Source organism: Anopheles coluzzii, chromosome X (assembly GCF_943734685.1).
Source record: "Anopheles coluzzii chromosome X, AcolN3, whole genome shotgun sequence".
Classification (NCBI taxonomy): Eukaryota; Metazoa; Arthropoda; class Insecta; order Diptera; family Culicidae; genus Anopheles; species Anopheles coluzzii.
In genome coordinates, this window is record NC_064669.1 from 16,839,142 (window position 1) to 16,862,642 (window position 23,501).

A 23,501-nucleotide genomic window follows, 5' to 3' on the forward strand; every position below is an offset into this window, starting at 1 on the left:
GTACCGCGAAATTCGCGCCTTGTTTATAACAGTTGTATAACAGTAGAGCTGTCAAATCTTCCGCGCCTCCAATCGCGCCTGCTGTTTTGCAGAGATACCCAACTTCGGTATTGCTGAGATTTTCGCGGTAGCGCGAACCGATTATTTATACTTTTTCTGGCGGATTTGTGTGAAAACTCGTGTCGAGAAATGAGTTTTGTATTTAATTTTGCATAAACTATGTGAAATAAATAATTTGATTCGCAAATTGATAAAAATTATTTCTTCTTGGCACATTCAATCGTCACCAGACCTCGGCTGGTTCCATACACGAACCGCGATTATCTCGCCTATCTGTCAGATTTTATAACATACAGTAGAACGTCGATAATCCGGGTAGCTCGGGACCGGACGGTTGCCGGTTAATCGATTTGCACGGATAATGGTCCAAGAAATGTCAAATTCGTATAAAATTATAAAATCCACTAATTTTATGATTAATTCACCTTGAATCAATCGATTAATCGTTAGTAGAATATTATTTTACTCAAAAACTATAGGTTTAACAATCGTTCATGAACAAAAATTTATTTCTAAAATACCACTAGACACTACAAAGCTGCACAACAAACTGGTTGCCTACTTGGCTATCGCTGCAAATGGATAATCGACGTTCTACTCTAATTGACACTCAAGTCATACGCGATTTTCACGGTACCGCGATGAAAAGTCTATTTCCAGCCTTAGATGGCGTTTAGTGGTCGTTCAGTGGAGTTGTGGATCTTGGATATGGATGTGACAGTTTGGAAAAGTTGCAGTTGATAAGTTGTTCATAAGTTTGATAGCAGCCATAAATACGCGCTAGAAAAATTCCAGTTTATGTATTTTCGGCCTTAAATTGTAAATTTAATTGCCCCTAACAAAATAATTCATTTAATTTACTCATTAATGTCAGGTCAAAGCAATACGCTCATCTAAACCGATTCTACTATCAGAAGAGTATAAATTAACAAAATAATATGATTTTTTAAACAAATTGCGTTTCAATCACGAGGCACGATCTCTCGTACGTGCAGCTGTCAATTAGCCGATCAGATTGAAAGCGTATCTTGTTCGTTGGGGACTTGCGACTTTGTCACGCCGGTGTAGACATAACAATACCCTGTCATTCTAGGAACGGCCCCTACAGTTCGCGATGTTTGTTTTCACCAAATCTTTCCTTTTAAATCCAGCCCGGCGTTCTAGTTTGTTGGTAAAAAAAGGTAAATAAATTATAACCGTCGCTCCGACGCAAGGCTGGCCGCACGCTAACGTTATTTTCAACCCCCCTAAACAGCTCGATGGTGCGCCGATTACCACAAGACCAATGTAATTCTCGCAGCCGGCAAGCCGGGCAGACAGGCCGCCTTCCAGAATGCAACGTTCGGGCAGCCGGTGCACCAGACGCATCCACATTTAATAGGGTCTGGCGAGGTGCTAACCGGAATACGGCTTGAAGAGGTGCAGGAGAGGCGAAAACGGCTGCTCCACGCGTTGCGAGATCATCACGGGCTCCAAACCGGCACGGCAACGAATCACATCGTAAGTACGTCGGCTGTGCTGTGCAACGATGTGCAAAGAATAAACGTATCGCCCTTGTTTTGTAGGTGGTCATCCCGTCGGCGAACAAAAAGTACATGAGCCACAAGATTCCATACGTCTTTCGGCAGAACACCGACTTCCTGTACCTGAGCGGCTGCCAGGAGCCGGACAGTGTGCTGGTGCTGGAAATTGACGCGAGTAGCAACTGCAAAAGCACACTGTTCGTGCGCCCCAAAGACAAGCATGCGGAAATGTGGGACGGCCCCAGGACGGGCGTGCAGGCCGCCGTGGACGTGTTCGGTGTGGAGGAGGCGCTGGATGTCAATAGCTTAAAGGAATACCTCACCAAGCATGGTTTCGCCCATCCCAACGCGGTGCTGTGGTACGACGCAGCGGCGTCGGATTTACAGGACGTTTCAAAGATAGTAAAAGACGTGACGAACCAGACGCAACCAAAGCCACCGACCGAAGCGATACAAAGCCTCCGACTAGTGAAGTCGGCCAGCGAGTGTGCGCTGATGGGCAAAACGTGTGAAATCGCATCCAAAGCCATCAACCGGACGATGCAGCACAGCTTTCCCGGCATCAGTGAGCATCAAGTGTTCGCCAACGTGGATTACTACACCCGGGTCGCTGGTGCCAACTTCCTGGCCTACCCGCCGGTGGTCGCGGGCGGCTCCAACGCGACGGTGATACACTACATCAACAACAATCAAATTGTCAGGGCCGGTGAGCTGCTGCTGCTGGACGCCGGCTGCGAGTATCACGGGTACACCAGCGACATTACCCGCACGTGGCCCGTCGAGGGCAGGTTTAGCGATCCGCAGCGAGTACTGTACGAGGTGCTGCTGCAGGTGCAGCGGGAACTGCTCGACTGTTTGCAGCAGGCGGGCGGCGAAACGCTCGACCAGCTGTTCGATACGATGTGCTCGAAGATCGGCAAATACTTGCAGGAAATCAAGCTCATACCGGAGTCACTGTCGGGCCTGGAGCGCTCCAGGGCGGCCTACAAGTTTTGCCCCCACCATGTGTCGCACTATCTGGGCATGGATGTGCACGACACGCCGTTGATATCGCGCAACATTCGCCTAATGCCAGGGATGGTGTGCACCGTCGAGCCAGGTAAATCGTTGTAGCTACTCGTTTTCGCCCTCTTCTAACCATTCATCAATACGCTTCTTGCAGGTATTTACATCTCTAAACACAATTTCGACGTTCCGGTCGAATTTCGTGGCACGGGTTTGCGCATTGAGGACGATGTGCTGATAAAGCCTGATAAGCAAATAGAAGTGCTTACAAAAGAGTGTGCAAAAGATGTAGCGGCGATCGAAGGGTTATTTAGTCGCTAAAATGGGGAAACCCGTTTTTGTACGTGTTTTTTTCTAATTTCGCGTAAGAACTGTTTACACCGACTCAAACCCTTTGTAAATGATTAAATAATGTTCCTCGATTGTTGTAAAGTTTTTTTTTATGTTCGTTACTTGCTCGATCATACTCAAAGTATCAGCTTTATATTTGTGAAGAATCTACATTTGTCTATTTTTTACGCTTTAAAACTAGTGATGGGAAAAATAAAGTTTTTGTCAGATTCGATTCCGGCTAGCTCCGAAGTTGTCTGGAATCGATTCCGGAATCAATTTCCGAAATCGATTCCGAAATCGGAATTGGCTCCGAAATCAGATTTGGCTTCGAAATCGGAGTCGGTTTCGGCATCTCGTTAGGAATAGACATTTGGTTCCAATGATTGGTAACCGCCAAGAATCAAAATTCATTTGTTCTTCAAAATCAAATTCAAATTCATGGAGATTCCCGGACTGATGTTCCTGCTGAAACTTCATATTTCCATTCAAGAACTGATTCTCATTCCGGAGCTATTTCCAACTATAGAATCAATTCTGATTCCATTACCGGAGCAAATTGTGATTCCCAGGTCGATTCCGGAATCGATTTTGGATTCAGAGTCAACTCCGAAATTGGTTCCGGAATCGAAATATGCTCCGGCAACGGTTCCAGAATCGAAAAATCAGGATCTGCTTCGAAATCGGAGTCGGTTTCGGCATCTCCATAAGAATAGGCGTTTGGGTCCAATGATGATACGTATGTCAAAATTTCACTAGTTAACGATCCATTTTCATGGAGATTCCCGGACTGATTTCCCTTTTGAAACTTCTTATTTCAATCCAAGAACTTATTCTCATTCTCAAGATAATTCCAATCCCGGAGTCATTTCTGATCACGTTTCCGAAGTAAATTGCGATTCCCAAGGTCTATTCTGATTTCCGAATCGATTCTGGATTCGGAGTCAATTCCGGAATCGCCACAGGAATTGATTCCGAACAAGGAATCGAAATTGGGTAGGTTTGATTCCGAGCTCCCACCGCTACTTATTCTACTTCTATGCAACTTATTCAAAAATAACTGGTACATGTGCTAAATGTGATTGCAATCAAACGGGTAAATTACTGTAACATTCAAGGGCGGTTTGTTTTCTACCACCTTGAAACGCTGAATATTTAATATTTTTGTGGTTTTAGAAATCGAAAATCTTTATTTTACCTAGGCAACAGTAGCAACAAAAAGAACGAAACATTCACTCATCTTCCGCAACGACCGGCGTTACGATGTGGTCCGGCGAAAGCCGATAAACGTATTTGTGCGCCTCGTCGTAGTACGGATTGGTTCGCTCCCGCACCGCCGTCAGCCAGCTGGCCAGTGCCGGCCGGCCCTCACACGGATCGTACCCGGCTATTTTCGCCTGCTCAATCTCGCAAGCGGCCGATAGGTCGGCAATGCTGATGCGATCGCCCGCCAGAAACGCCTGCCCGCTACCGGCCGACAGCAGCTCCTGGTCGAAAAAGTTCAGCACACCGTCCAGCCGCCGGCGCAACCGTTCCGTCTTGCCGGCGTCCGGCTCCTTGCCCAACAGCGGGTTTAGCCACACGTGGAAAAAGTACAGCGACACGTCGGCGCGCAGGTTTAGGTGCTGCCAGGAAAGGTACTCGTCGACGCGTGCCTGGCGCACCGTGTCGCTCGGGTACCAGTGGCCGTCGGTCGGAAACTCTCGGCACAGGTACCGGTAGATGGCGACGCTCTCGGCTAGCCGGAAGCTGCCGTCCACGATGCAGGGCACCTTGCCGTACCGATTCACCTGCCGGCGGTATTCGTCCGTCTTGTGCTGCACTGTTCGGGGGAGGAGCCAAACACGGGAACATTAAAATTAAAAAAAAAAAAAAAGATAACGCAAAGATTATCACCCGCATACTCACTTTTTCGCAGCGCTATCGGGCACCGGTCAAAGGGGATCTTGTTGGTCGATAAGAATATGTAAAGCGCCCTCGACGGTTGCGACATGAGGTCATAATAAAGTTTAACACTACGGGACATGGTGGCAATTGAAGCTAGCTGGAAAGCGGGAAAAAGGGATCATTGAATGTAATAGACTAACCGCTTACTAAATTGCGCACAATAAATTGCATTTCTTTAAATGTTTGCAACGTTTAAAGTTAAGCAGCACCTGCCTTTTCTGCACCCTGCCCCCAAAACGAGCTAGTTGGGGTTTCAAGTTCAAGTTGCTGGACCCCCAAATACTCCAACAAATCATCACCACTACCTACTGCTTGCAATGTATTCCAAGAAGCAACAGGGGACGGCCGCTTGCTTTAATCTGCACCGCGGTTACGCAAAAAAAAGATAAGCAACAGGTTTTGTTTTTATTGCTGACAAAGCTGACAACTGAGCTGCTAGAGATAAACATTGTCGTATGGAAAGGTTCGATGGCAAAAAACAGTGCAGCATACATTAAAAAAATAAAGCATTGGCATTATGAAAAAAATGATTTCTTAAAAAAAAACCATTGCGTGCATAGAAAAATAGCTCACAATTGTGCGTCAATCACCGGCACCTCGGTTTGTCAAATCCAGCCAAAGATGGCGGGCTCCAAAGTGCGGAAACAGTACAACGCGCGTCGGAGAAACCCATCGCAAGAAAAGAGACAGCTATACCTTCGCGGTCGCCCTGTCCTTCGCGGACGCTTTCACACGCGCGTATCTGGCACGGGCTAACGGAGCGGCGCACAAACGAGACACCAAACAGCAGACCAACAGCGTGCGCTACCGACGGTCGTCTCTTTCGCTCGCGTTCGTCGAACGGACCCGAAGCTTTCCAGCCGCACACACTGCACGTGTAAAAATGTTTGTACAATTATTGCGCACGCTTAAACCATCTCAGTCTTGGCTGGAATTCGTTGCCCTGCAAACCGTGTGAAGCTCGCTCGCCGGCAAACCGTCGCGTTGCATTATCCTCCCGTGTGCCGCGTTCCAGCATTGTTCGTCTTGTGTGTGCGTGTGTTGTTTTTTTGTTGTTGTTGTTGTATTGAGTGTGTCCTTGTGCATTATTGATGCTGAAGGCGAAGAACGTAGGGAAGCACTGGTGCTAGTTTGAGTAAATTGAATCTGGCGGAAGGTTTTACAGCGGCCCACGGCTTTGTCAACTTAGAAAAAAGGTCAAGCAAAGTTGCGTGGCTCAATTATCAGCACAAACACGCACACACCCGCACCCTTGGAATACCCACTATCAAACGTTTGCTCAACGAGAGAAACAGCATCTCCACCGCATCAGCAGGATGTCCGACTCGGTTGAAGTAGAGCAAATGGCCGAGAGCAAGCCTCGCAAGGTAAGTCACAAGTGTGTCTGTGTGTGTATCTTGGCAAGTGTTCTTTTCTTCTTCTTCTTCTTCCTCTTCTTCTTGGGGCGCGTTACGACCTACGTTCCGCGGGTCAATGCCGGTTCGCTATACGGGCGCCTCCGCTTCTCTCATTCTTACCGGATATGGTCGCGCCTCACACACACACACTCAAAGTTCTTGGGTTGGGCGGGGGGGGGGGGGGGGGGTTGGGGGTAGTGGGGTGAACGACAATTGCCGAATGGACGAATTGTCTTGTAGCGGGTAGCCCGGATCGTCTCTCCAATAGACCGCCGAGCCGCTGTCCGTTCATGGAAATCTCAACGATAAATCCCCTTCATCCCCAATGGCCCCAACTACCGTGGGGGTTTTTTTTTCAAACAGTCCAAATAAATCACGGAGAAAGTGCTGCTGCAGGGTGCAACTTTCGTGCTATTTATTTGAACTGAATTTGCAAATCATTGAAATCACTCGTCACGCGCCTGCAAAGTATCACAAGTATCACACACAACAAAAAAATCCGTTGAAAGCAGGTGCACATTCGAAAGACCGTTCAAAAACACACACACCACCGGGACATGGACGGTGCAACGCCGCGTGTGTATGTGTGTGTGTGTGTGTGTGGCCGCGCGAAATGCCCGCAGGGCTTGGCGGCTTCAAAAAAAGGTAAAAAGGCATCGCCGAAGAAAACGGGTTCTTCAACAACAGTGTGCCCAGCGAAACCACCAGCAAGCCCCAGATGCATCGCCAACCCCCATCCCCTCGCGCCCCCGGGTCTTGTTCGGGTGCGAACGACCTGTTTTACCAATATGTACGGGTAAATGATGGTTTCCTCTGGTTTGTTCCACATTTATCCCGCTTTTTGGAACGCCTTCGACCAGTTTCTGTAACTGTAGTGATTAACAAGAAGAAGAGGAAGAATAAGACGAAGAAAATCGAAAATTAACGAAATCACTGACACTGACACGTGTTGCTTACAGTTATGCAATGCAATTTCGGTTCGGTTTGGTACAGATTGGATGCAATTTTTTGGGATATGAGATCGATCGGGAAAATAGAACATGAAACTGGAGAAAATTTGTATCCTTAAAATCCTTCGCCTTTCTTTGGGTGAAGCTGGCACATCGTTGGCGAAAAATGTACACACAAAAACGAGGGTTGCTGCTTTCCTAGAAACAAATTTTGATTTTAAGATGAAAAACATTCATTGAGCAGATAAGAAAACAAAAACTGCTTCATCTGTGTGGCATTACAGGGTTATCCAGGAGTGCTCATAGCTGTGGGACACTTTATTGACTCTTTCTTACAGGAAATGAACTTAATGTAATGGGAATTGGACTTTATAGCACCCTTGTTTGACGAATCCAACAGGAATTTCCAACGCGCATCATAGAGTCCAATTTCTAACATGGGAACTTCACTTCCAATCGGAAAGAGACAAGGAAGTGTCCCACAACTACGAACTACTTAGTTTTGACATTCACACCATTCACAAAGGAGTTTCCTGTGTCGCATGAACTGATTGAAAAACTGCACCAGCGAAGGTAGATAATGACGTCATAACACGTTGCGTCGAAAAAAAAAATATTTGAAGCCTCCAAAACGGTAAAAAGGGGTATATAGGAGTTTCAAAATAATTCATTTAATCCATACAACACCCACGTGTATGCCGAACACGGGTGTGTGTGTGTGTGTGTTTAATCGAAATGCAAAGGGCTTTCCCGAAAAAAAGAAATAAATATGCTGAATTTTAAGCATCTCGTGTGTGTGTGAAACCATCAACACGAAGAAGATGGGCATCCCCGTTTTGGGAAGTAGCATCTTTTGGCTTCCAATGTTGGCGATCGGCGGGACCGGCCGGCCGGGTGGGGTGGATTTTTTTTCTCCGTTCCGTTCCATTTTAGATGCCTAATTGGGGCCAATGGCTTGCTTGAAACGGGGGATGAAATAACACAAACATAGCAGCGATAGCACGCCCACGCCTTCACCCCCCCCCCCCCCTTCCACTTCTCCTAATTTCATTGCTTTCGGCCCGAAAGCTGCCGCTGCATCCCATCCCCAAGTGTGTGTGCTTTGGTGCGATCGCGTGGCTGTTTGCTGTACATGGAGGGTGTGGAGGATAATTTCACCTTTTACTGAATTCGCCTCCTCACCCCCTCCTCCCCACCCCTAATTTCTCTTTCCCGTCACTCACAGCAGTAGGAGAAGGGTCCATGTTTTTTTTTTTTATTTGGTTGGTTTCGTTCCGAAATGTAAAGAGATTTTGGAAACTCCGCCCGATGTGGGAACGATGGGTGAGCAAAAGGATAGGGTTAACTGTGCTTCGGAAAATATAGAGCACAAGCTAAGCGAAACGACGAGAAAATAGAAAGAAAAAGGGAAACACATTTAAAAAAACGGAGGAAAAAGAAAAAGAAACCGAATATACAACAAAAAAACGCAACAACAACACAAAAACGCTTAAAATGCGAATTGAAAACACATGCACACACGCGCGTGTGTGAGTGCAGCGGGAAAGCTGGAAATTTGCTGCACGGTTTTTTTTTTCTGTGTGCTTTTGCCGTTGTTTGCCTCCGAGGGACGTCGTCGTTTGAGGAATGTGTGCGTTTAATTGTTTATTTTCATTTCGCTGTACAATTTAATCTCTCTCGCGCGGATATTTCGCGTGGAACCAGTCGCAAGACAGCAACACACGCTCGGTGCACTAATTGATTAGCCCAACCAGGGCTGCAGAATGTCACTGTCAATGTCATAAAACGATTGTGTCTGAAACAAATTCAATTCTGCGTCACGTACTTAATTGTGATGATCAGGGGTGATATTCAACACGATTGGTGTGATTAATGCATGCTTTGTGACATTTTTGTGACCAACGGCTGGTCGGTCACTTTGTCATGACGTTTTTTTTTACTGTGATCAGTTCTGCAAAATGTAACTGACATAATCATGACAAAATCATATCAGCGGCACGAGCTCTTCTGTGATGATCAGAGGTGAGACTCAGAACAGTTGATGCGATAATGATATGCTTGGTGAGATTGTGTGCAACCAACTCTTGGTCAGTCACTTGGTCGCGACATTTTCAGTCGGTGATAATCACGATAGTCATGGGAGGAATGCGGTGCGTGCGAGTCTGCTTTGATTGTCTGTCGGGTCAAACAGAGCGTTAAAGCTTGCTCCTTGGGACCATACGCCAAGTATATTCCAAAAATGTCATGATTATCACAGCCAGAAAACGTCATGACCGAGTGAGTGATCAAGAGTTGGGTGCTAAACAAAATGTCATCAAGCATGTGATTGATCCACCAACCGTTTGAGTCTTACCTCTGATCATCTCAGTTGTGTACGTGAGCATATTTGAGCTTCGTTTCAGTCATGAGTCTTGGTGACTGAAACAGTGGCATTTGGCAGCTCTGGTCAGAAAAAAAATCATGATTATGCCTGCGCCGGCATTAAGTTCAGCTTGTCAGTCAGAGTACTGAGTAGTCATGACGCACTTTTATTGACTATCAGCAATGAGCATTAAGCTACCACGGATATGTTGATTGCTTTCGCTGGTGAACATCTCGTGATGATCATGACATTTTGCAGAACTGAGCCCAACATCAACTTCAAACTTTTGCCGCTAATAGTTTGCCAGCGCACCGGTGCAGTTATGTCATATAAGAAAATTAAACCTTGCTGCTTTAAAAACAAGTTTGAAGTATTTTATTTTTTCCGTACGGCGAATGTTCTTGGCTTCATTTTCACCCAACCGTAGCTTTTTTATGGGGGGGGGGGGGGGGGGGGAAGAGGGTCTTTGCGGTTAAGGTCAATATTTTACCGAATGCGTTGCGCTAGTTGGTGCGTTACGAACCACTTACATTGTGGGATAATTAAAACAGCCAAACTTAAAACTACATCGCGCGTTAGAGAAGAGAGCGAGTGAAGGAACTCTGCGCACAACGGATCTTTTATACAGCCCGGCAGGGGTCAGGCTTGAGCGCTTTACGGGTTTAATCAATCGATCTTTATATGTTATCGTCCATTCCCTGGGCCGATTTCCGCTGCTGCTTCTGGTTGGTGGCCCGCGCCAATAACCTTCCGGCGGGGGGGGGGGGGGGGGGGGGGGAGAAAGCCACAACCTCCCAAGGAAAGCACGTTCCGCAAGACTCTCCGGACCAGTGAGTAATATTTTTTACTACCTACCCCTGTGCGCAGCACATTGGAAGATTGCCCAAATGCGGTACTTTTTTTCGCGTGTGTGTGTGTGTGCTTTTCTTACTGGACTCGCGCGCGGGTTTTGCTGCGCTTTTGCCCGGACGACCGGGTGTAAAATAAGCCGGGGCAAAAATCTGTTGGCTCGCTCCCGAGGGGGGTTTTTTTTTTGTAATTGTGAAATCACACCATCTGTGCCGAGCGAAACAATTTTTTGACAAAATTTTAGCGATTGCAAGTGGTATTTATAGAAAGAAAAGAAAAAAAGAAACCCCGGCCTTGCCTGTTCCCGCAGGAGCGTGTCACGATGAATCACGAGTGCAATTTTTATATTTCTTGGCTCAAATCAAGACATGTTTTTTTTTTGTTGCTGCCGATTGTGTGTATGGATGCGTCACCAATAGTCGGGCAATTAGTGTCTGGGGCTAGAGCATACAGCCCGCCAACCCGCGTGCGGCTGACAAACTCAGAGGGTCAAGGCTGGTGGAGTCTTTTGTACTGTAGGTGTGTGCCTGTCTGGCTGCGTGTGTGTGTGTGTGTGTGTGTATGGAGCATAGATTGGTGGGGGTACACACAGTCCATAACGGCAGCGCAAGCCCGCGTCGGTAGATGATGGCCCTGACACACAAAACAAAAAACAGCAAACGAACCGGACAATCTCTGGCCGTGTTGGATGCATTGGAGGGAAGACAAAAATGGTCAACTCACATATCACCGGCGCGCTTGGCGGGTGCTACGAAGCACGCAGCGATTGTAAGAAGAAGCAAACCTCCGCCAGGTTACTTTCACGCACAGTGCAGGAGGAGGAGATACAGTTAAACGGGAGATTAAAATAAGGGTGAAAATAAAATGCAAGGCAGAGCGGGGGGACATAGACGAAACATTATTTGGACAGCCTTTGAGCGATGAGTGTTTGTGTGTGTGTGTGTTGGCGAGCCGAGTTGCACCAACGCCTTAAATGGTCATCGTTTCATGGAGAGCCGATGGAGAGGCAGCTGTTAGCCAGCGCCAAAGTGTCGATGAAGTGTTACTTATATTGCACCCGGAGCGCACAAAACAACAACAACAAAAATGCATTATTTTGACAGTGTTTTCAAGCCAATTCCAGGAGAGAGAGAGAAAAAAAAACATGGAACATGGTGTGACTTGGAGTGGGCTGAGGGGGAAAGAAATGGCAACACTACGCCAAGTCCGCTCAGTTCAGCCGGAGCGAAGATGCATCAACAACCAGCGCTAATGCATGCAGCACACTTGTGTGTCATAAAACCGCAGCCAGGAATGCACTCGTCATGCGGCTGTGTGTTAGTGACTGCGCACTGAGTCATACACGGCGGCGAAAACGCGAAACGCACGATAAAGATTGCTCTGTGTTCGGTTTATGCCGAGAGGGTGGGAGCACACAGCACTTTGGCTCCTCGCAACCCTAACCGGCTATTCACAGTTGAGATTCGGCTGTGCTGGGAAAGCAAAAATACTTTAAAGCAAAGGCAAAGGCATCAAACAAATTTTCGGTAGGAGGCACCATCTGTCGCCGGTTGCTTGGCGGTGCGATGACGCGATGTGCCGCGGACACGTCACTGACGACGATGCCGGGCCGGCGGAAAAGGCGTCGAATGTGTTTTTTGTGCATGCGCTGTTTTCTTGCAACACACGCCGTGCAAGCCACCGTTTATTCTTTGCACTTTTGCATGGCGCTGATTTTGGGACGAAATAGAACAGAAATTATTGAGCCCCGGGGGCTGAAGGAATGCGGCCAAGATGGTGACTCAGCCAGCGGTGAACTGCTGTTCCAATCGTATTTGTATTTGCGGTCCCATGACTCATGCCATGATTCCCTATCGCGCTACCACTATCAGCGAACCGATGCGTGGCTAAACTGGGCTGTTTTCTGAGATCATAAATAAATGACTAATGTAGTGTGCTGTTTGAGCGATGAATGCCGATTTTATCTAATTCTATTTGGGCTGGCTTTATTTGAGCGCTTTAGCATGGCGACTTAATTACGTGTTACAATTCTCGAATGAATAAATGTCTTACAGAGTTTTCCAAGTCAGTTTCAAATTTAAACATTTTTATTTACCGCGAGCAAGATGTTAATCCTCATCCATCTGACATTTCATTTCCATCAAAACATTTTTTTTTAATTTCATCAGCATGATTTTCAACACGCTTCAAGCTGGATTGAGTTTGGCAGTTCTTTGTTGTGTGTTGAAAATCATGTTTTTAGAACTAAAGTTTAATTTTGAAGCAAACACAGTATTTGGCAGCTGTTGAAAAACATTTTGGATGTGGTAAATACTTTTACATTCGAAAGTGACTTGCAAACCCCTGTATAATATACATTACAGGGCATTTTACTTGAACGCAACTGCAGCATTTGACGGAACAAGCGCATCAGTTGTTTTTAGAATGTTGTCATGCTTAAGACAACCTTCGCACTTGATATCGCAAGCGCGGTACATAATATCACAACTCCAGTGTTGCGGATTCAAGCAAGTATTCAACTCCATGTGTCTGAACGGATTCTGATTTGGTAATTTACAAGTTTCTTTCTTCTAAAATATTCTAAATTTTAGAGAAAAATTATAAAATCCTTTTTTTATGTTTACAATTACAAAGTGACAAACACTTTACCTAACTCTGTGCTTTCAATTTTCGTGCGTGTGCATTACATTAAAAACGTTTATAGACGCTAGTTAAATGATTGCTTCAATGACTTCCGAAAATAACTGATGCGCTTGTGTTGTCAAAAGCTGCAGTTGCATTCAGCGTTACTACGCTTGTAAAATCAAGTAAAAACCCCTGTATTACGAAATCACAAAAGAAGTAATGTAGCAATGAGGGAGCTAAGCCCCCGACAATGGTACAACCTTATAAGGGCATTGATATCATCGGCCGCAGTGTTGCAGCGATAACAGCCAACATATTGCTCAATCTCTTTTCCGCTTTATCTTTCTTTCCTGTTTTTTTTTAGATGGCATTGCCCACCTCGCTAGATAAGGATGCAATTCGCGAAGCGTACGAGGACGTACGCTCCAATATGAGCGACCACGAGTGGGCCGTGTTCAAGTTTGACGGGCTGAAAATCGTGTGCTCGGCCAAGGGGCAGGGTTTCCAGGAGTTTTGCGCCCAGTTTCACGACGACGAGCGGGCGTTCGGCTACATCCGGATACAGATGGGGGACGAGATGTCGAAGCGCAGCAAGTTCCTGTTCCTCACCTGGATCGGGCCGGAGGTCGGTGTGATGCAGCGCGCCAAAATGTCCACCGACAAATCGATCATCAAGGATGTGATCAACGTAAGTGGGGGAGGTTGCACCCGGGACGGAGGGGGAGCGAAATTTTAAAAAAACGTTCTGCTTGCTATACCCTTCCCTCTTTCTGTGCTTTCCGCTTTTAGAACTTTGCCGTCGAGCTGCAGGTGGAAACGAGCGTCGATCTCGATTTGGAAATGTTCAAGGCGCATCTGAACAAAGCTGGCGGCGCTAACTACGGCACTGGCGTGCGGGAGCTGTAACACTACCCAGGCGGTCGTAAAAAAAAAAGGAGAAGCAAGGAGATGTTCGGCGGGCTCCTTAACATATCGCAATAGAACGTGAGGCGGCTGCCGGCCGGGTTTGGCCCTTCGACAGACGCACGCAACCCGCCAACCGTGTTCGGAGATGAAATGTGATCGCGTTACGGTAACATTCAAGACAGCAGTCCGTGGTATTGTGTTTCGCAACGGCACAAATTCGCTTAAAATCTTTTGATCTTTTTTTATCGAAATGAGGTAAAATCGTAAAATCAACCTATTAACGGTGTCACTCGCTAAAATTCACGAGTCAAGAATTGAGTGACACACATGCATGAGTTTTACTATAGACTTTCGGCTCATTCGTTCATTTACATTTGTCCATTTTGACTGATTAATTTGTATTACATGGTGGGGAAAGCGGTAACTTAATCAAACATTTGTTATTTGTGCAATCAATTTTAGCTCATCCTCTCGCTATCGCCAATAGGATATCGGAATTGGTATCGTCTCGTGTTTTTTTTTCTTGTTTGTTGTTCCGGAGCCATTGATAACATGAGGTTTTTACTCCGTGACGTATCCAGGTTTCATACTTACTGCTGTGTATTTGTTTTTCGTGTTTATTGCGAACGGCATAATGCTTCTAATAGTTTGCACTCACCACACCTCCTTTCCATGTCTGCCACGGGTAAAGATCACAAAAAGTATATTGCTCACGGTTTTATTTAACTAACAGTGCCTTAATGCTTATCAATTGGCGCTCAAACTACCCACAAATCACGTTTCGTAAACGGCAACAGTTGCCAGTATATGTATTAGTATAATCAATTGGCTAAGTGCGACAGGGTGGGCAAACAGCGGTTCCCTCTTTTTGCTAGCAAACTTCTATCTTACTTAAGGGGTTACGACAGAAAAAAAACACACACACACACATATACACACACATACGTGTCGAATGGCTACAGTGGATAGCGTATACAACGAACATTGTATATTAAAATAACACTAAATTGTCGCACGCACAATTAGATAAATGTAAGAAAGGGAAAGAAGGGTGATAGAAAAGCGTCCCGATGAAACGAAGTTAGCACACGCGTGGGCAAAGAAGTGGCATGCTGCATGTGAGCGGTATCAACACCTTCCTAGGGGTTCAGAAGCTGAACTGGGCTCGCTGGAAGTGAACTTTGTGCGAGATGGAAATTGGACTATAGGGCAGCACCTACTTTGAATAGACACATGGCAATTCCTATAGGATTCCCAATGAGCTTGTCCAAAAAGGATGCCGTAGAGTCAGCTGCCCGCCACATAAAGTCCACCTTCCCCTTTAAGAAAGAGTCAAGCAAGTGTCCCTAAATTATGAAAACCCCTGACAAAAAAAACCCTGTATTATTCGATTCACTCATAAACGGTGTGGAAATTTTTGGAAAACAATTATTTTGGAATTGTGATAAACCAACAGCAACGATAGGCGATTTAAAAAATCTTTTGTTTCATTATATGTTTCTTTCGTTTGTTTGTTTTAAATTAAGCATCATTCTACGCGCCCATTAAATCCATCAAAATTAGTAACTAACTCTACTCAAATAATGAACATGCTCTCAACTTTAAAGGCAGCGTGTAAGTGTGTGTTGTTGTTGTTGCATCGTGAACGTTTTTTTCGCACCAAAGGGTGCCGTAAGGTAAAATTGTGAGTGGAAACAGAAACAAGAACAATCGGATAATAATAAACATGCCTCAAGCAATTGTGACACGGCGGAAAATAAAACAAAACTGGTAATACCCTAATGTAATGCCGCTATAATTACGGGCAGTCAAAGGATTAGAATAAATGTGTATGACAGTAAAACAGTGGTGTTTGAAGTGTTTTTTGTACTTATTAAGTCTGTCTTACTCTTTGCAAAATTCGACACAATTCTGCCCATTGCACGTCAAGTAGTAGTTGCATTCGAATTATATCATAAATGGTAGGTTTTATCATCCTTAGGTTCTGAAGGTTGGGTAGGTTGGGGCAGTCCCGTGGTACAGTCGTCAACTCGAATGACTCAATAACATGTCCGTCGTGGGTTTAAGCCTGAAATGGTCCTCCCGTTGCATGGATTGACAATATCCGGCTGCGTGGCAATGAATTTAGTCTCGAAAGCCTATATAGGCCGGCATGTTCGCGTATGACGTTAAGCCATATATAGAAGAAGAAGAAGGCTCTGAAAGTTCTATCAACTTTGAACGGAAAAGGGTTATTTCACGAAGAGTGAAAGGAATTGACTGGCCTTATTTTTGTAAGATGTTCTCATGCCCTGATTTTTCACTTATCCTTGCTAAATCATTACAGAATTTAGATAATTTTTACAAATTACAGTCAGTCAAAGGTTCTGTAGTATAGGGCAGGGGTCTCTTTACATTGCATAGTAAAAATAATGTTGTTGAGAGCCATTTTGACGTTACCTTTAGCTAATCGGTGAAGTTCAATTTTGGTTTAAAAAATTGGAGGAAAAAAAACTATTAATTTTAACCCTTTTGAAGTCCTCAGTGTTATTACTTAGCAGACAGTATTACAAGCTCTCGAGCGCCCGCGGGTCGTAGTTTGGAGAGCTTAGAGCGATATTTATGTTGGGGGGAAAAACAACGGTTTGCTATGGAATATCCAACACGGCAACTGTGAAAATATGGCCTGTTTGACCGCTAAAAACATATTTTGTGTAAATTCACCTAAGCGATCGGCAATGTGCGGCTCTTAACAGTTCATATATTTTATTGAACTTTCACACATTTTTTCTCTTGGTTTAAACATTTGGCTTACAATTTTTACGTAAAGTGGGCCGACTGCAGACCTAAGCGAATCTGGACAGGCAAATTGCATATGCTGCTTAAAGAACTCATCTTAGAGAGGCAAAATGTATGGCATATGAAGAGACTCTGAAAATGTTCATCTTAAAAATACAATCAATATTGCTGCAGATATGACGTCTTACAGAGATTTCACCATAAAACAAAACGCCCGATATCAGAGGTCAAAAACCACGGATACCATTAGCGTGGCTTAATAGAATATTGTTTGATAATAGTTTGGAACATATTAAATCGTACTGTATTGCTTCGAAATAAAGACAACAATAATTAGGACATTTTTGGCATGGGATAATTTCTTACTATTTCAAATTTGATTGGCCGAAATTTAGTGATATTTTCTTTCATATTCTAGACAGTTTCGATATTCTTCATGTTTCATATTACATATTATTATTATCATCGAGAAATGCTTACGTGTGTCTTTTTGTCGATGCAGGAGCCCAATCACTGCTACCTACTTCATAGACGGCACTGCAGTTTATCGACAAAAATTATGCCAAAGACCGGTGCGTTCTTTTAGACTCAAGTTTGAATTTTAAACAGCATATCGATGACGTTGTATCGTTCGATCGGTTCTGCAATATTCGTGCGTAGTCTGGTGCACGACTACTGCTTCTTCAATTGCTCGTCTAGAGGCGATTCATCGAAAGCACACGCGATATGCCCTAAGCCTACTTCCCTGACAGGAGTGCAATAATCTTCCTCCGTATGCTGCGCGGTGCCGCCTTCTAGGTCCTAGGTTAGAAGACGCAATGCACAGTGCGCTTTTATCACTGGTCTGCTAAACGGCTCTACCGACTCATCGCCTTTCTTGCATCGCATCGATATCTACGCACCATCCCGACCACTTAGGTCTAGAGAAACTCTACGGGTCGTGTAGCCTCGCTCCATCGCTGGTAAGTTTGACCCTATGTACCGCATGACCCTTTTTGTAGATCCTCGTCCCTTCTCATGAAACTAGGTGTTTGCTATTTGGCTTAGAGACGCTTGAAAGGAGACGTGAAGTAGCACAGTTGAAATTTAGGTCTAAGCTAATTATAGGTGAGACTGATGCGCCCGAACTGCTAGCAATAATTAACATAAATGTATCCTCTAGAACTTTTCGCAATAATCGACTTCTTAGAATTCAACTGTCTAGACGAGCTGATAGTGAAAATGATCAAATAACTGGGATGGCTCTGAAATTTAACGCTGATTACGATAGTTTTGACTGGCATCACGCGACTCATTTTTAACAAAGCTGCTTATTGTAATGTGCGTTATGTTATGTATTTGTTCGATTATTTATAAGCTATGATTCGCTAGATTTAAGTTATAGGGTAATAAAGCCATTCCGCTCGGCCAATTTCTTCCGCAATAAAAAACAATACAATACAATACAATGTCAGTTGTATTCAACACTGTTTCGCACTGCTTCGACTTTAACATTTCAACTCAGTGCTTCAAAGAACGTCTCCGGCTTCTGCCGTGGCCACAGTGAACTGTGATAAAAATTTTGATTTTGCTATGTATTTTTTTTGTACTGTTATTTATCTTGAATAGGCCATATGGTCCGTTGACGATTAACTAATAAAATAGTAATAATTACGGACGTTTTGATTCGCATTCCAGACAGTCACGAAATTTAATCAATAATCTTCACTTTTACACATACACTACAGCTTTTTTGTTTTTAACGTATTTTAAGTTCCGAACACCCAATTCTGATGATCAGTGTTTGTGTTCTGGATCAACCAATTCTGGATCAACAAGATGACGGTCAAATTGACATCGAGGTTTGCGTGCACAGCTATCTTCAAATATTGTTGTTTATTATTGCCACTGTATCTTTATTATCATTCAGGCCTATTCTATTTTTGCAATCGAGATGTCTCGACGTCGTGATGGATATTGCCAAGGAAATCAGATTTACTATGCAGCTAAACTATCTCACTTCCGTTAGCGGTTTCAAGGTTTCCATAAAAATGTGTTAAGTAAGCAATTATTTTTCAATTATTTCTTTTGATTATCTTTTAGGAAATTCCTTATTTTTTTGCTCACATTCAAATTCTGTTAACGTATTTTAAATGCATCTCCGAGAGTTGGACAGACAATTTCACGCCTACTGCGATTTCGGTTTCCCACCTCGATGGATTTTCCCTAGCAAACTTCTGTAACAATAAGCATACCTATTTCAAAAAGCAATCGAAACAAGTTTCTGGACTCGCCTCGATATCGAGAAATAGAAGAAGTCCAAAACTGTCTAAAAATTTGTTTTGCAAAACAAAGTAAAACATCTTGCTTCTATCTTGGACAGAATTGAATACGTGTTTTAGTAAAAATCAGAGCACAATATTTAAAAAAAATCTTTTCATGATGATAACTACTTTTACAATAGATTCCGATGTACTTTAATGCATATGGACCAATTTTACAGAAAATATCGAAGATATTACACTGGCGCCAAAACTGCTAAGAATGCCTCTGGTGGTGAACAGACTGACAGCAAATATTTATTTATCATGACATCGGGGCCTACTAGAGGTCTGAAATACTTTTAATTTATTCTAGTTCATCATGGCAAATATCTAAAAATTTAAAAGCAGCATGACCAAAGACAAAATTTATAGAAAGTAAATAAAAATATCATGATTATCCGGAGTTTGAAGCTGTCCGTAATTTGAATTATAACATTTTTTTTAGATTTTGTTTTATTTTATTTAAACTTTTGGGTAGCAAAACAAACTAATTTAGCTGATGAAAACTAGAAAATCAAATTAGTAATTCATTTCACTGAGGATCAATCGCCTAGCCAATAGATTTGCATATGGTATCTAGAACACAATATGTAGTTTGGGGTATTTTTTGTACCGTAGTTTTAGGCAACAATTATTCGGTTTTAAATATTTATGTAACAAATTTTTGGTGATTCAGTTCAATTATTGTTACGTAGGTTTTTATTTTGTTTTGGAAATTGCATCGAAAGATAGGAGAATATTATTATTACACAAACCTTCCTACCTCTTTACTGCACTTAAACTACCGTATTTTAGGTCACTGTACACTGGTAGTAACTTGTCAACTGTAATGCAATGCAATTTTAAGCAGATAATGTAGAGGATGGTATAATTGACTATTCATTTGAAAACAGCAGTGAGGATAAAGTGGAATTGTAACAATTGTTTAAACTTTGTAAAATTAAAATTTAATTATTTTTTAAAATGTTAATAAATGCAACAGGGATGGTTGTTATACATACATGCCGCGATACATGTATTTTTTTACTGACATAAGCATCATTGTACATTCTGGAACGAATATTCGATTTCTGAACTTCTAATCAAAAGAATTGAAATGCTCTTCACTCGTTGTTCCGTGAAATATTGTCGTGGGTCAGCGTGTGGGTCGTGCAGTCCGCTTAGACGGTTGCACCTATCGGTTTAAAACTGTTTCCAAAATATAGATGGAGTAATTTCGAAGCATTATTGGTATCTTTTATTGCAATTTATCAATATTTACCCATCACAGGTGGTCCGATTCCAAGGAACCATTGGGGCCAAACCGTTAGAGCGGTAAGAAGGATCACACAATTCAACATTGTTTCACGTATTTACGCACTGTAGGTCTTGTTTATTCGTTTTTTTGGATAACAATTCTACTTTACACCTTCCACCCCGCCCTACAACGATGCACACAGCTGCATCAGCTGGTACGGGTTTTGGCAGCTGAGCAGTTTAAGCTCCTCCTCAAACCCGGGCTCATTCGTCTGTATCCATTTGCGCTCCAGGTAGTACTGGATGCAGCTGTAGTACTCAGCGTCATCGTAACCGACCACGCTGACCGGCACGAACGGGTCGAGATGCTCAAAACACTCGCGCGACTCCAGCAGCGCGAGGGAGGGCTCTTGTACCTGGGCCGGCCCCGCCACAGCACTGCTTTGCCGGCCGGCTGCCGTGTCCTTGAACTCTTTCACCATCTGGTCGACGGTGACCACGCACACGCCGTTCGTCCAGTCGTTGCGCGTGATGCTCAGGAACGGTTTGGTGAGCGTGATCTGGTCCGGCGTGATGCGTGCCTTGGCTTCCGTCAGCAAGCGCGTGTGAGGCTGGAAGAATGCATTGTACCCGTCGATCACTACCATGGCCCGGGCGCGACCCGCACTCGCATGCTGCTTCAGCTCCTCCACCAACGCAGCGATCGTGTCGCAGGAAAACTTCGCCCGGTTGATACCGTGCTCGACGAGCTCCATCAGCGGTGCACCGGCCGGCGTAGTTTCACGCTTCGTCCACACGTACTCGCGGCTCACCGTCAGGCCCAGGCTTTTGATGAGCGGCCCGTTCTGGCTCTTGAAGTGCACCAGCCAGGCCGCACCATCCAGCGGCAGATCGATCGAGCCCTCGTGCGAGGCCGAGTTCGCAATCTCCTTCGCGCGCTTCATCCAGTTCGGCACCCAGGGCACGTGTATCAGCACGTACTGCTGCTGGAAGCCGTAGTGCAGCAGGTGCGCTAGCACGAGCGATTTGCCCACGCCGTCCTCGCCATGCAGGACGAACCGGTTCACCGGGCGGGCGAAATCCGTCCGCTGCAGGTACTCCATGATCTCGACGGCCGGCCGGCGCACCATCAGCGAGCACTCGTTGAACGTTTTGATTTGACGCTCGAAGCTTTTCGGCAGCCCGCCGTGCGCAAAGATCTTCTTGCGCACGTCGCCCGGCACGGTGTAGTAGCGGCCGAGCGTGGCGCGCGTGTGATTTGCTACGGTTTGTTCCGGAGTGCGGAATTCCACCACCTTCGGCACGCGATCCATCGCGGCGGCGGCGGCTGTGTTTGCTGTGACCGATGACACTATCGAGCGGGTTTGATACCACACGGTGTTTGGGATGGTCATTTTCAGTATCATGGTTCGGCAAGTGGCAGCTTAGCGGTTCGAGTAGCAGTAGTTCTTCCCTTTGCGGCTGTCTTGCTAAAACGTTTGCAGCGAAAAATAATCAACATTACAGATTCTTACATAATTCCGCACATACAGCATGCAGTCGCACACTACAATTACCTTTCCTAGCTTATTTTAATATAAACAGCAAATTATTGGCCGACCATTGAACGTTCGATGGGGTTTTGCAGTAGCAGGTAAGTTTCTTGTATTTATTTTGACACTGCACGGAGTTAGCATAATATGCTCTGACACCGGCAATGCGAGGTGATTACAGTGGGTGTTGTTATGTTGTGGTCTGGCACCATGAGGAAAAGCTTGCTGGGCAAAATTTCAAAAACGCGCAAACGCAGAGCTCGGTAGAGCTGTCAAGCCCCATTAAAAGACAATGTGACCGGTGTGCATTGCTGCAATCGTGTTTGAGTTGCAAGAAAATAAAAAAAGATGCGATAAATGATCTTTTTATTCCTTAAAATACGTTATATTGCAGGTAAGTGGTGAATTTAATAATTAAAATAAAAAAAACAGCCAGAAATACAAAAACATTCACAAATTGACACATTTCCAATGCAGACCATAATGCACATCTACACGTCGTGCGTTTCATAAGATGAGATTACGTGTACACGTTCACCAAGTTGTGGAACTTTTTCCGATATTTCTGGCGAGAGATTTCTTTCCGGCATTGAATAACCGTTCAAATAGACATAGAGGGAAAACGTCTCTCGCGATTCAAAAGTAGTTCAATATTGTAAACAAAGCTGCTTGTCTCGCACGATATTTCTGCTTAATCCGAACCAGTCGAGTCGAACCAGTTGAGTGGAGCGTCGTTTATACGGGTACCTTATATTCGGCTGTCCGTTTATCCGTGATGTTGAGAAATGATCGTTCAATACAAAGATGACATTGCGGACGATATTTGAAATAACGGTTATCAAAGCATACTGTCTTAACAAAATCGTAATTAACAAAATCATAATAATTCATGGCACTTTTCAAATACAGGCGGTCCCCGAGATGCACGGTACCTCTTATACGCGGATTCGGAGATACGCGGATTTCTAAATTTGACAGTTCTTTGAACAAATTGTACTGATTTGACACATCAATTGTAAATTGCTAAATAATTTCCGTTTTGATCGAATGTTAAAAACTATTTCAAAACGTTTAAAACTGTTATATTCCGTCATAATCATATCAAATAATTCATAAAGTGACTAAAACCGCCCCCTACTTTCAAAATTATACGAAAATTATTGATATTTTGGCTAAAAATCACGAGTTCCGACTTACGCGGAAATTCGAGATACGCGGTATTTTGCGGCCGTTTTCGGTCCCCATTAACCATGTATCTCGGGGACCGCCTGTACAGCAATTTTCCGCTGTACGCGATTGTTCTAAATTTGACAGCTCCATGTGTTTTTTGCAAATATTTTAATTCTTTGAAATATTTTATCCTCTTTTTGAATTTCCTTAATGTTCTTTTAGCATTTCGCATTAAATTTGTGCAAAAGATACCTGTTTTACAACAAAAAACGTTAATGCAAAACTCTGTGGCGATATTTTTCAACTCTCGGACTGGTAGTGCAAACTATTTTTCCATAGGAATCCGCTATACGCGAAAACTCGAAATACGCTATAGCGCTCGGTCCCGTATGATAGCGTATATCGGATAATGACTGTATTCTATTTGGAAAAACATGAAGTAAATGATGATGAGGTTAATGAAAACTGGCTATGTTTTACCAAAACGTAATACAAATTTAAAAAAATGGAATTTGTGATAAAATACAC

At 44.2% G+C, this 23,501-nt stretch overlaps 4 protein-coding genes across 10 annotated transcripts; 2 read left to right on the forward strand and 2 right to left on the reverse strand.

The window, feature by feature from the left end:
* Nucleotides 1–729: 729 nt before the first annotated feature.
* Nucleotides 730–3,288, forward strand: LOC120949787 (xaa-Pro aminopeptidase 3). The gene is made up of 5 exons (XM_040367338.2): nt 730–815; nt 1,154–1,241; nt 1,316–1,560; nt 1,626–2,682; nt 2,746–3,288. The coding sequence occupies exons 2-5, from the start codon at nt 1,175–1,177 to the stop codon at nt 2,907–2,909; spliced, it is 1,533 nt and encodes a 510-aa protein (XP_040223272.2). The 5' UTR covers nt 730–815; nt 1,154–1,174; the 3' UTR covers nt 2,910–3,288.
* Nucleotides 3,289–4,070: 782 nt separating this feature from the next.
* LOC120949965 (glutathione S-transferase theta-1-like) lies at nt 4,071–5,401 on the reverse strand. 6 transcript variants are annotated; one of them, XM_040368099.2, is made up of 3 exons: nt 5,175–5,401; nt 4,827–4,958; nt 4,071–4,740 (listed from the first exon to the last, which is right to left on the reverse strand). In XM_040368099.2, the coding sequence occupies exons 2-3, from the start codon at nt 4,942–4,944 to the stop codon at nt 4,151–4,153; spliced, it is 708 nt and encodes a 235-aa protein (XP_040224033.1). In that variant the 5' UTR covers nt 4,945–4,958; nt 5,175–5,401; the 3' UTR covers nt 4,071–4,150. The 6 variants fall into 6 exon arrangements, with proteins under 6 accessions (XP_040224033.1, XP_040223945.1, XP_040223778.1 ...); XM_040368011.2 differs by having other exon boundaries at nt 4,827–4,962; nt 5,175–5,400; XM_040367844.2 differs by having other exon boundaries at nt 5,079–5,400.
* Nucleotides 5,402–5,683: 282 nt separating this feature from the next.
* LOC120950277 (coactosin-like protein) lies at nt 5,684–15,797 on the forward strand. The gene is made up of 3 exons (XM_040368226.2): nt 5,684–6,232; nt 13,413–13,736; nt 13,838–15,797. Exons 1-3 carry the CDS (start codon nt 6,182–6,184, stop codon nt 13,952–13,954), a joined length of 492 nt encoding a protein of 163 aa, XP_040224160.1. The 5' UTR covers nt 5,684–6,181; the 3' UTR covers nt 13,955–15,797.
* Nucleotides 15,798–20,374: 4,577 nt separating this feature from the next.
* On the reverse strand, nt 20,375–22,017 carry LOC120949857 (28S ribosomal protein S29, mitochondrial). Of its 2 annotated transcripts, none has more exons than XM_040367548.2 (2): nt 21,828–22,017; nt 20,375–21,736 (listed from the first exon to the last, which is right to left on the reverse strand). In XM_040367548.2, the coding sequence occupies exon 2, from the start codon at nt 21,675–21,677 to the stop codon at nt 20,457–20,459; it is 1,221 nt and encodes a 406-aa protein (XP_040223482.2). In that variant the 5' UTR covers nt 21,678–21,736; nt 21,828–22,017; the 3' UTR covers nt 20,375–20,456. The 2 variants fall into 2 exon arrangements, with proteins under 2 accessions (XP_040223482.2, XP_040223394.2); XM_040367460.2 differs by having other exon boundaries at nt 20,375–21,740.
* Between the last annotated feature and the right edge of the window lie 1,484 nt (nt 22,018–23,501).

Excerpts from the sequence above, each read along its gene's own strand:
- LOC120949787 (XM_040367338.2), top strand. The coding sequence starts at position 1,175 with ATGTTTGTTTTCACCAAATCTTTCCTTTTAAATCCAGCCCGGCGTTCT. Across the intron at positions 1,242-1,315 it reads TAGTTTGTTGGTAAAAAAAG|CTCGATGGTGCGCCGATTAC; the intron begins GTAAATAAATTA and ends CCCCCTAAACAG. Across the intron at positions 2,683-2,745 it reads GGTGTGCACCGTCGAGCCAG|GTATTTACATCTCTAAACAC; the intron begins GTAAATCGTTGT and ends CGCTTCTTGCAG.
- LOC120949965 (XM_040367765.2), bottom strand. The coding sequence starts at position 5,161 with ATGATTTGTTGGAGTATTTGGGGGTCCAGCAACTTGAACTTGAAACCC. Across the intron at positions 4,963-5,074 it reads GCAGGGTGCAGAAAAGGCAG|CTAGCTTCAATTGCCACCAT; the intron begins GTGCTGCTTAAC and ends CCCGCTTTCCAG. Across the intron at positions 4,741-4,826 it reads CCCGATAGCGCTGCGAAAAA|TGCAGCACAAGACGGACGAA; the intron begins GTGAGTATGCGG and ends TCCCCCGAACAG.
- LOC120950277 (XM_040368226.2), top strand. The coding sequence starts at position 6,182 with ATGTCCGACTCGGTTGAAGTAGAGCAAATGGCCGAGAGCAAGCCTCGC. Across the intron at positions 6,233-13,412 it reads CCGAGAGCAAGCCTCGCAAG|ATGGCATTGCCCACCTCGCT; the intron begins GTAAGTCACAAG and ends GTTTTTTTTTAG. Across the intron at positions 13,737-13,837 it reads TCATCAAGGATGTGATCAAC|AACTTTGCCGTCGAGCTGCA; the intron begins GTAAGTGGGGGA and ends TTCCGCTTTTAG.
- LOC120949857 (XM_040367548.2), bottom strand. The coding sequence starts at position 21,677 with ATGATACTGAAAATGACCATCCCAAACACCGTGTGGTATCAAACCCGC.